Source organism: Phaethon aethereus (genome assembly GCF_964289735.1).
Source record: "Phaethon aethereus genome assembly, chromosome: 11".
NCBI classification, from domain to species: domain Eukaryota; kingdom Metazoa; phylum Chordata; class Aves; order Phaethontiformes; family Phaethontidae; genus Phaethon; species Phaethon aethereus.
This window is the reverse complement of record NC_138587.1, coordinates 22,395,601-22,408,325: the sequence shown is the minus strand read 5'-3', so window position 1 is coordinate 22,408,325 and position 12,725 is coordinate 22,395,601. Positions and strand designations below refer to the sequence as shown.

The window sequence follows — 12,725 nt, the reverse complement described above, 5'->3', positions numbered from 1 at the left end:
ACACACAACAACATCAAAATCTCACTTCATAGTAAGAACGTTCTCTTCATGACATGAGTTTTCAGATGTTGATTTCAGGATAAAAAGCAGTGAAGCAGTTGGCCAGGAAGTCATTTTACTTTATGCCACCAAATGTCTATCAGTGCTTTTAAGATAGCATTCTACTGGTTCTGGAAGAACTCAGAAAAACTGAAGACCCATACCCACAGTGTATAATTTCTAATCTGGAAAAAAAACCCAAACACCAACCAACCATAAAAATCTAAGAGCCCCGAAGGTGATGTTAAGTGATATTTGTGTGTAAATTGACTTTGTTTTGAAACACACTTAATTGGCTTCCATTTGCCAAGCTCATGTCACAAGTACACCCTAAACTGTGTTATAAAAAGTTAACAAAAAATATTTTCAAAGACATCTTTTGGATAAAAATGTTTAAAAATATTCTACAAAAATAACAAAATAAATTACTTTTTTTTTTTAAATGAACAGCTATAAAATCCATGAACCAACAAACATATAACATTGACATAAGATGACCTATCTTACACTAAAGGCCAGTTAATTACCACAGTGGTATGAAGCTTCAAGTAAATTACTAGGCACTTCTTGCCCAAACAGTAGTCACTCATTCAGTGGAAAAGTCCAACTGACAGAAACACCTGAAACATAATTGCTCAAGCTTTCCAAGACTCTAAATTCCTCAAAAAAGTGCAGATAAAAAGGCCAGGTATTATGCCACACAGGACACCCAATGCTAGCCAGTTTCCTTACGTGACTGAGGTGGAGTTCCAAAAATGGTGTCAACAAGTCAGCCTTCTCCATCTTACATTGGCATTTCTATTAAGGCTTTACATGTTGGAGTAGACAGAAGCCATAGCAGCTCCAGACACATGGGAAAACAGATAAAAAGAAAGGCTGCAGGGTTATATGTGAGCAAGTACAACGTAGCAGAGCAGACTTCAACTTCGCTCTAATTTGGAAGAGCACTCATTACTTGCAGAATACTGCGCGGTTAATACATGCTGTGCTCTGTACCAGCCAATTTGTATTTGTGTGAACGATGGAGCACCGCAATACTGTGCCCTCAAGATCCCCAGTACCTAGAAGCCATATCTTCCAGCAAACAAAAGCAGTACTGTCATGTGGGAATTTAAGTACCAGTAACACGCATAAGCTGCTATGAAAAATTGCTATTAAAATAACGAACATAATGAATAGGAGGACAATAAAAGGCAACTAAAGCAAGAAATTACGTATTTCCAAGTACTTTATACTTGTATTAAGTATATTAATATACCGAAGTATACTACTAATAAGTATACTTAATATAAGATTGTATTAGTTTAAAATTTAAAAATTTTAGAATGCAGCAGTTTGTGGCGTGATTTTAAAGCAGTTTGTTTTTTGGGAAGAAAAGCACAGCACTGATTAGTCCTTAAGAAATCATGTCATCTCAATTAGGTGCAAAGTTCTCCAGCTGGAAGACCAGGTCTACAGCAGCATCAACATCTGGTACAATGTGATCCGGTTCTACTAAACCAGGATCAAATCTAAAATCTCTGTGGCCATGGAACACTGTTTCAGCGATGCTCTCCCTAGTATCCAAGGGTACCTCCGTGTGAGGGTTGTAAACCCCAGTACAAACAAGAACAGACCTACAGCGGGCTGCAGCTGCAGATGCCAATTCATTCTCCCAACTGTTGTCTATTTCCTCATCCTGAGAGAGAGTGGCAGGCCCTCTGCCACCAGCAACTTTGGCCTGGATCCGTGATTTTGAACCTTTTCTGGAGTTCTCTTCAAGATAGCGATTGTAAAGGTTAGCACCATAGACATCAGTCATGAGATTATCTCTGCAAATACAAGAAGAAAGTTTAGTCAGCAGCACAATTTGAAAGATATTTTTACGGTTTCGATTTAACAGCTTATTTTATACTTTACATAACTATGTGGAAGTATGCAGACAGGAAGAAATCCGATCCTATAGCTATGTTATTACACCATTTTCAGAAGCATGACATCTGGTAAAAATGAATAACTCTCCATATTGACATTTGAGATCAGAGCAGGGTGAGGGGAAATCAAGGATAGGTATGAGCAGTCCGTGAATGAGCTGCTTGCATTTTCAAACATCTTAAGAGATTCTGGAACTGCCTTTAATACAATAGAGCTTTATTTCTTTCTATGAAAAGAATTCTATGATATGTCAGCATGCACAGTAGCATATGACCAAGCTTAATGACCTCACAAATAAAATCTAGCTCTACATTCTCTAATAACTGTCATTTACTCACAGTTTGTTGGTGTTATACCAGTAAACCTAATAAAAAACACCCATGCAAATCCTTTTTGTTAGATTCTAGAGCCTATTACAGAAATAAAATAAAAAAAAATTGGGAGAAATCTTAGTTGCATATAAACCACTTTTTGCGCTTCTACAGAAATAGTACGAAGAGCAAAGTGTTATTAATTTTCAAGATTAGAAACAGCGAGGCTTAAAAACATTATAAAAAGTACACCATAGCACCAAGAATGTTAGGTGGTTCCAATGGCACCAGAAACAAACTAGTAAGACTCGCGTATTTTTCTTTGCTGGTATTTATGTTGCGAGTAATTTCCTGCTGTACTCGTTAGCCTTACGATATCTTACCCGACAGCATACAGAGTTTGAATAGGTTGCTTCCATTGTCTTTCCGCTGCTTGAGCCCTGATGAGGTATTCTGCATACTGGTAGGTCAGTTTACTAGGTTTGCCCATTAAGGCCTCATATTTCAGATCTTTGCCAGTGATCTTCTTGTAAATGTTTTCTAAACAAACCATGAATGTTCCATGCCCAAACCTACACAGATATAGAGACAAATCAAATTATATTAAGTACAGATAAAAAAACCCAAGGCTTTATTTCATGATCTTTTAAGAATAAATCATATCCTGTCAGTATCAAATTTCCCTCAGTTTGCATGCAACATTTCCACAGCTGTTTCACTGAAAATTAAGTGCTGATTAGCTGAACAATAACCACCACAATAAAAACATGTTACTGGGACAGCGCAATGGACTTATCTATTCTTAAAATGTAGCAATGGTTTGTGTCAGTGTTACATGCATGAAAGTAGATACCCCAGTTACAAAAGTGATGCTTCTTGAACTAATGCCTAGCCTGTGATCTACTCTCTGCAGTGACCTAACAAAATCAGCTAAATTAACAGAGGAGGAAAGTTAGAATTAGACAGAAGGAAAATTATCTCTTCCTAAACAAAAGAGTATACCAAAACCCACTTGTAATATAGAAACAAAAAGACTTAATGTGTTTCTCTAAAAAAACAGTATGTTGATCAATGTGCAAACAGTGATGATGGGTCATCAACCAAGCCAGTAGATTAGTAATTTAGAAGATGTAATCTCATGACGGAAAATAAGTTTTACTTCATTACTTCATAATGAAGTCAGGGATTAGTGCAGGATTAGGGATGAACTAATACATATCACTTGAGAATACTGAATGACCAAAAACACCCTAAGAAGAATAAAAAGTTGCTATACAACAATTCTACATACCAAAAATTACACATACTACTTAAGAAGAGCTGCTAGGTAACTTCTAATGCACATAGATTAGAGCATCTGCTCCAACCAGGTATCTACAGCCTAAAAAAACCCAAAACACCAATATAATGAGCATTAGAAGCCAGCAGAGATATACAAGGTGCACCAATAAAGAAATTAAGTCTCTAGTGGCCTAGAAATCCAAAGAGTCTTTTAAGGAAAAAAGCTACAAGGAAGGAAGCAGCTGTAGCACTTTCAAATGTGGTACAGAACTAGCTTTTCTGAATTCTGAATTAACCCTTCATTCCCTCTCTCCACTCTGTCTGTTGCTTTGTATTATGAAATACCAATAAATGAGCATAAAATTATTTACAGTAATTATTAGCTTAAAACAACTTAGTCATGGCATGACGCAACCTTGTCATACCATTAAACTCAAAGGAAAAAACAAACTTCATACTGGATTTTTCCCAAAGGACACAACTGAAACTACGTCTCTTACTGTAGATATATTGGTTGCCTTAATCTAGCCTGAAACTATCACACATATGTATTTTGCCAACGCACTAATTAGAGATGGTCTTTGCATCCAAGTAAGGATATCTGACAAGATCTTCCACCCAAGATCAAGCCAGCAATCACGTCACAATAACAACCATTTCTATTTCAGTGAATGTTTGGATTTCAGACTGGGGGGAAGGGAGGGGAAATAAAACTATTAAAGAACTACCTTCTATTGAAAAGAAAACTCAAAGAAAATCACTATCGGAGATCATGCCACCTTGTTCTAGGTGTTCTACTTGTTACTTCTTGTGTTCCTTAAAGAGCTCACTATATTGTCCTCAAAAACAAGCTCAAGAACACTCACTGCTTTCAACTAGCAGGGTCATTTTTTTTACCCTACCAGAAACTGTAGGGTGAAAAAGAGAAATACCAAAGAAGGACCTAATGAAATGAAATGAAACAATGGCCTTGATAATTTTTTTTTTTTCTTTGAACTGAGACTCCAAGGCCCTCGGGCAAAAACCTTATTGTTTCCCCACTCTCCTGGGCATGGCAAAACAAAAAGGTTTAGAGCTTAAAAGCAGTTTTTGAGTAACTCCTTTACTGAATGCAGTAGTTTAGACAGCAATAAGGCAGCATTTGCTGAAAGTGCATTGCTTTAGAGTTACTGTCTTCCAAGCTGAGACCTCCTGTGAAACTATAGCAAGCATTCTGTATGAAAGTATTGATTCTGAATTTTACTGAAGAAACAAGGAAACCCCAAATATATCACAATACACACGTGTTATAATTGCACTTACCTTGGAGACTGTGCTTCAGCTACCCACATCAGATCCATATTACAAGCAAGTACAGGAATGTGAGGGTAATTTTCATGGTGATACGGATTTCCAGGATAGCCACTTGTCAGCAAAACATCTATTATCAACTGAAGGTTGGTTTCCCATCTGACTGGCTCCCCAAACAAAACAACAGCTATGACAACAAGAATTACAAAACAGAGGTATGGAATTAGTTAACAGGGTACTACTTCTCTGACACTAAAACTTGGTCTAAAGAGACTGAACAAGGAATTTGATTTAACCATCAACTGATTAAATAGTCACATAACGTAGGGGTTTATTATATTATATACCCATCCATTCACAGAAAATCTCAGAAGAATTTTTTCTTAATTGGCCAAGTTTCTCCATAGTACCACAAAATATTAACTTCTAAACTGCATTTCTAAGTCTTCCATGCCTTTGTGAATTCTATGTTTACATACAGTATTTAAATAATCCATCAGAGATATTAACTTGTTCATCTTAAAACAAAATTTTAATGTTGCTCTTAAGACATTTTTCTGGTCTCCAGCAATAATCTGACATGGATTTTTCAAATCCTAAAGTCCAGTTTCTACTTCCCCATACGTCAGATGAGATGAGAGTGAATACAGTGTGCTGAAACAAGATGCTTCTCTCTGCATCTAGAGATACTACAACTCTGAAGTGACCATCCTGACTGCTGTAAAAACAAGACTGATTATTTCTGAACACGTCAATCCATTCCTCATTTTTGAAAGGAAGGTAACAATAGCCTGTTAAAGGAAGAGGGAAAGGAAAGCAGACCTCATCTACCTTCTGAAACTTCAAAAACACATGGATGAAAACTACATACATTTAAAAAAAAAAGGCACAAACAGCTTTATCACACAATACATTTCAAATTAATGACAAGTGTCATTAACAAGGAAATTTTAGAATTGTCTCAGCCAACTTTCTGAAGTGCCCAGCAATCTAAAAATAAATTCTAATCATAAAGTACAATAAAGATATTTCATCTATTAATGGATAGTTGCAAGTTAAATAAAGATAACTGACCCTCAATCTTGGGAAGCTCCACAGCAGAGGGGTACTGCAATAAGAAAAAAGTGAAAGTTTTCTACAACATTAAACATCTACAACTATTTTTAACAGAATAAATTCAAGCACAGCTCCCACAGTTGCCTTCTGCAACACTGACAGAAAATGCACTCTCTGTTTTGGTGTATACCTGACATCAGTTTACTTAGAAACTTGTATTTCAATTCTGAAGTGAAATCTCATGGCCAATGGACAGCAGACAAGTTAGGGTGTTCTACATGCGCTAGCCTCCTACACCTATTTAACTTCCTCTGGCAAGCTATAAAGCTTCAGCTGTTTAATTTACTTGTGTAGGAGAGTATGGATGTTTATTCTTCCACAGGAGTAAAAGGCCTCTTATATTAACAAGACATCTGAAAAATAGTTTTTGAAATTTATTTCTCTAACACTGCTAAGAAAGGAAAGTACGTTGTATAACACATCATGTATTTGCCAAACAAATAGGAGTTAATGCTTCACGATTTACTCCCTATGGTGACAAACCCATTAACAGTTTCCTGAACTTCGACATCTGCATGGTGAAGCAAGGAAAAAGGCGACAGAACCGAGTTATGGGTTCTATGAACTACAAAGAATTTCTTGACTTCACATGGGAAAAATCCACTCTATGTATGGACCCTGAATATGTACAATACACGCATGTATTTACTGTGTATGTACCCACTTCTTTTTGAAATTCTGAACATTACAAGTTGAAACCATACTGTACGTGCTGTTAATATTTAAATATATTTAAATAATGGTATAAATAAGAAAGGGAGTCCTTTGCAGAAAAATTAGTTATCTGCAAAGCATTAATTTACAATGAAAGCAACCTCTTACCCTAGAAACACCACCAAGGCAATCCTCTACTGAAGGAAAAAGCTTATTTTATCTTCCACACATCTGAGGAAGCTAATGAGCTCTCCAAGACAGATTTTTCAGTTGGGTACCTGTACTAAATTTTAAGTTTTCCCACAACAGTAAGTTACAAAATCAAAGATTATGTTAAAGAATTACCACCGATAGAAAAAAAAAGTCTAAACAGTTGTTCTTGAAAATGCTGTAATAAAATAAGCAGAAAGCAAAGTAAAAATACAATGTAAGAACAACAGCATTAGCTCGGTAGTTTAAATATTGACCCCTATTCTAGAATGTCACCTAATGAGCAAACAATGAATTTTAGAACAAAAATGTACACTCACCAGAACATTGGGTCTTCTGTCATGGTCAACTACATCTAGCAAAGGGTGTTTCTCCCGCAATGTTTCAATGGTAATAGGTTGACAGAAACCAAGGCTGGGAAAATACCAGTTAAGGACACAGAATTGCTTACATTAAAAGATTTTAAAAATCAGTAATTCCGTTTTAACAATTTTAACATATGCAGTTTATCTGGTAAAGCAGATTTATGAAGGAAAGCAACATATCAAAGACTGACGTTTTCTTCTGTGAAATAAAAAGATGATGATCCCATTATTTATAAATGTGAGACCTGTGTGTCTGAAATCTTAAGACAGAAATTGTACATAAAACTCTCTCAAAATATGAGACGAAAAGCAAGAAGTCACTCTACATCTGCAACAGTCCAAGATCATCTTTACATAAACTTCTTTTTATGCTTATCTGGCAGCAAGAAAAAACCTTGCGTAAGAAAGAAAATACAGGCTAGTTGAAGAAAAAAGATTGTCTCCACAAGCTGTGGTTTCCCTAGGCCATTATAGCTGCAAATGTATGGCTAGCTAAACAAACACCGTAAAGCTCATTGCAAAATGGTGGACTGACCAATCAGGTTTAATTATGCTCTACAAGTAGTTAAGATAAATACCAAAACACATCAAAAAAGGAAAGGATCAAAAGAGGGAAAAATAAGCTTCTGATTTGCTTAGCAGTGGTCTTAAATACTGCTATATCCCATTAATTAAATTTAATTAACAAGATGTAATCAAACTAAAACTGCTCACTTATGTACAAAGCAGTTGTGATGCTAATCTCAATACTAAGACAACTTCTTACAACGCATATGAAAGTAAGAGCTATTTAGATGTATCAGTCATACAAACTAAGCCACCTGATTTTGTATTGGAATTAACACCACAGGCCATTTGCAAAGTCATTTCAAGATATGATTATCCCATATAAAAATGCTATCTAATAGAAATATATTTTTTTTTACATTTTGTAGTCAGTCTTGAAATATACTTTTCTCTTAGCCATTCCTAACAAATTCTGACAGTTAACTGGAATGTTCTTTCACTAACTTTTCCTCATATTTGTATTTGCAATAAAGCTTATACTTAAAAGTTGCATATACATTTTTTACAACTTATGATTTACACCAACTTTTATTAAAATCCCAATAAAGGAAGAAGTGCAGAAGGGAGTCACTGAAAGCATGAGCAAAGAGTATGCAAAAGCAAACATCATTAAATTACAGTTTGAAGCTTTGATACCACCGTTATATCAACATAATTCAAGTTCTTTTTGGCAGTTAGTATAGAAGCAGCAAAATATTTTCAAAGTATAGTTCTACTCTTGATGTTGGTTACAAAACAACGTGACCTGGCCTGGCTACATGCTGGCAAGTATCAATACACCAATCATTTTCAAAACATAAATTCAACATCATAGTAAGAACTACCATTGCTTATTACTGGATTTCTAGTGTTGAAATATTTGGTCTACGCTTGATCCACAGGATCCCCTGAACTCGATTAATGAAAATACTTAAACAGAAAGTTGTTTGGGGTGTTGTGTTTTTTTTTTTAAAGATACTCTTGAGCAATATCAAGAAGTGGTCCTTGTCCAGATACAAGAACACATTTTTCATGATAACGTTTGAACATCCGCAGAGGACTGTGTGACATCATCACCTGATCTTGTGAAATCTGTTTGGGATTTAAAAACAAAAGGAGTCAGATAAGGTATTTATATGTAGATTTAATTAACAGGTGTGATAATTTCTATGACTTACAAAACAATCATACATATCTACCTAAAACCCCATATCATTTTCTCCCATTTCACAGAGAATGTATCAATAATATGACAGAAAAAAATACATTACTGCCAAACTGTTATACACAAGCCTTTCAGCTTGCAGAATTACTCTACTCAACATGAACACAAGGTTTTCTCTCCTAGTTCTACAGAATCACCAAATTCATTTGGAAAACAAACAGGGAAGCAGAATCAGAACTGCCCTAGCTCCAGCTGTGGTCCCTTTGCTAGACTGCAGCATTGATTTAATTGTATCAGAAGACCTACTTCTTTTAGCCTACATATCCCCATTCCTTCAATAGGTATAAAACCAGTAAAATTATTATCCTGAAAAGATGCTATTATGAATTGCTATTTACCACCTTTACAGGTCTAAAAAAACCCACAAATAATTTACCCATGACACACAGGATTTTATTGACACAGATATGCCGATGTCTGCTGGCCCTTACTGAAACAAAAGGCACTGCAGAACTGACCTCATGGCTTTCTCTTAGTAATGCTCAGTCTCCAACAACGGAGCAGTCTGACTGCCTGCAGCACCCACAAGTCGGTGGGGGTGAAGTTTTACTACTTGGAGTAAAAATAGGCAGGAAGCTCCCATCTTGCACATTACCACGGAAGACATTCAGCTCGCTAGAGCAGAGTTCCATGTTACTGGCACACACATTTTTTAATTCAGAAGGAGAAGGCAACATTTATTCCTACAATAATAATGTAGCAAAGAAATACCATTACCATTAGCTTTACCATTGGAAAAATCAGTACCTTTACCAATGGAAATGCTATTAGCTTTGGACAGCATTTTTTTTTACCTTTAAAGAACCCCCAGAAGAGCATTTCAGATTGAAATAAACTGATTGAGCAGCATTTAATGGAAGATAATACATTTCACACGTTCACGTTACGTAACTAACTAACTAAATCGGATTTAAGCTACTCACTGGAACTCCCAGGAGATGGGACAACTGATCAGCTTTGTTCTGGCGAAGGCAATTCCCTGCATTGGTGACAAATACTACAGGCACCAAGAACTGTCCCTGAGAATTCACTAGCTTTTGAAAGGCTGTTTTTGCAGCAGGAATTGGAGTTTTTCCTCGTACCAGTACACCATCAATGTCAAAAAGAAAACCAAAGGATGGCAGCATGTTGAGCTGTAAGAAAGAATGGAAAAGAGGAAGTAAATTAGTCATACCCACAATTACATGAGTTTGATAAAGCTTACAATCGCTAAAGCCGAACGAAAACAGATGCCTCCACAGAGAAGGAATGGATCTTTTAACTCTGCACATCTTAATGTGCCTTATAGACATATTCATATGCTAAAATACCTACTGTGAAAAAAGGAGCATTACAGCTCCCTTGTCCTTATGCATACAGCCTTGTGAGTTCTATCTCGCTTTATGAGTAGTTCCAGAACATTTCAGAAGATAGGGACAAACGGAGTTAAATTGATAAAGAGAGGTACAAAATACAGGCTGCTGTGCCAGTGAGTCACACTTTTGATTTAACCCCACTCTATTTCACAGGTAACTTCGGTGCACAGAATACTAACAAAATAAACTACCAACAAAATAAAGTACACTTTTCAGCAGCAGGTAGGTCTTGACTGCAAATATTGTACTTGGCTCCTGCCTTACAAGATGTTTAGATACTAAAACTGTCCCTGCTGTCACTTGTACTTTTCTGTTCCACAACGGGTTTGACTACAGCTAGATATCCGTTGCACTCCTTATACATTGCTTCAGTTGATTCTTAAGTTTTATATAGGGCAGACTATTGGTAAAGGTAGAACCACCTTAAGCAAAGATGCTGTTTGAGTTACTAAAATTTACCTCATTGCCTGCCTTTGAAGAAGGGAAGAGCTGGACTTCATGAGCCCAGAAAAAGAGAGCAAGACTAACTGGGACTAAGAAAGATGAGCTGGGTGATAAGCGTAAAGAGTGGAGACAGAGAGAGGACCATCGAGCGACAAAACTGTTACTGAATCAGGCTGGGAAAGGATGGACCAAAAAGGATCTATAATCTAAACTTCATTTCTCTCCCAAGCGTAAAATGGAGTCTAGGACTCGTGGGATTTACAATCCCCTCTTTCGTTATTTGATGAAAAAGGAGTGAGAGATTAAGCGCCGAGACTGAGAGTGATGGGGAGAACAGGCACAGAAATGACTGCAGCCGACGGAGGTGGGAGAGCCTTTGCTCTTCGAGCCCTCAAGGCATGTACCGACAGCAATCCAGCCCACAGCTTTCCCATGCAGACAGAAGGGCGTTTTGCTTATTTAAGTAGCACTTTGTTCCTCATCAATTATTCCTCTACTACATTTTTCCTGCAGCTGGGTACAGCACAGAGAGAGACACTGCCGCCACCACCACCACTATGCGAAAGATGATGTAGCTACAGACACGCTCCTTGGCACGCTGGCTCTCACTGCTGCCTTTTCTAAAGCTATGGCACACAAACGACATCTGAAAAGCCACCAGTCTGAGTACATTCCCCCACTGAGCCCAGTTTAATAAAGTCAACACTTTAAATTTATTGCATTATCATTGATTTAAATTAGGCAGTTGTTTTTTTGTTCAGTTCATGCCAGAACCCCACCGTGAAGCTCCCTCCTTTCTCCCCTGGATAGTCATCAGCCCTCTATTTAAAAACAAAAAACCACTGCAACTGCTGTCTCCAAGTTGTCTGCAAGTTTCAGTAATGCTACATTGGAAATAACGCGACTGCTAGAGAAATGATGTTGCAGAAACACAGTCGTCTCAGGCTTTGTAAACTGGTATGTGAAATGGCTGAAAGTAAGTACTGTAAGTTTTAAATAAACGCTAAATAAACTCTAATAAATAAACACTAATAAATAAAAATAAATAAAATTTATTTATCTAATAAATAAACTCTAATAAATAAACACTAATTTTGCTATCTCTGAATAACGTAGACTAAAAATACGAATTTTACAGGGAACATCACTGTAGCCAAAAAAAAAGAGCATTTTGGTAAGTATACAGAGAAAAGGAGAACTGAGAAAGGAATTCAACAGGGAAATAATGCCACTAACAGCCGTTTTTTTCCCTTCAGACCACAAAGGAACGCGCGCTCCGCGACAGAAGGGGTCTGCAGCGCCGCGACAACAAAGGGGCCGGAGCACCCGGCGCTCCCGCGCGCCATCGCGGCGGCTTTCCGCACTCTCCCGACAACCTAAAGCGAAAGCAGGCCCTTGGAAGGGGGGCTCGCAGGCTGCCGAGGAAACCCCCGGTACCGGCCTCGCCAAGTCCCGCGAGGGACGATCCCTGCGGGCGGGGGAGGCCCCCAGCAGCGGGAACGGCCGCTCTGCCCGCGCCCCCGCCTCAGCCAGGGCTGGGCGGCCGGGCCGCGCTCCGCCACACCCTGGGGCGCGGGGGAGGCCGCGCCCCGCCGAGGCCGCTTCCGTTCCGCTCCGGCTCGCCCCACACGCCGTGAAGCGACCGGCCGCTGGCCTACCTTGGCGCCGCCGCCGCTCCCCTCAGCCGCCGGCCCGCCGCAGAGCCCGCCGGGCGCCGGGAGCCCGGGCGCGAGCCAGGGCGGCCGCCCCGCGGCGCCGCCCCCGAGGAGAGCGCGGAGCCGCGGCAGCGCGCGCCGCATAACGGCCACGGGGCGGGGGGCGCGAGCGGCAGCAAGTGAGCGGCCGTCTTCGCCGCCGCCCCGGCTTCAAACCGCAGCCCCGCCCCCGGGCGCAGGCCCCGCCCCCTACGAGCGACCGGTGATGAGCTCAAGTATTCGCTCATGGATCAACGTCAAACGCGCGGCGCGGGCCGCCA

The 12,725-nt window shown here is 39.0% G+C and overlaps 1 protein-coding gene across 1 annotated transcript; it reads right to left on the bottom strand.

Annotated features, from left to right (window-relative positions):
• Window positions 1–1,453: 1,453 nt before the first annotated feature.
• On the bottom strand, window positions 1,454–12,549 carry LOC309408880 (haloacid dehalogenase-like hydrolase domain-containing 5; the record flags this gene model as incomplete). Its single annotated transcript, XM_082004863.1, has 8 exons — window positions 1,454–1,850; window positions 2,648–2,836; window positions 4,848–5,022; window positions 5,910–5,943; window positions 7,136–7,229; window positions 8,706–8,818; window positions 9,875–10,084; window positions 12,409–12,549. The coding sequence occupies 8 exons, from the start codon at window positions 12,547–12,549 to the stop codon at window positions 1,454–1,456; spliced, it is 1,353 nt and encodes a 450-aa protein (XP_081860989.1).
• Between the last annotated feature and the right edge of the window lie 176 nt (window positions 12,550–12,725).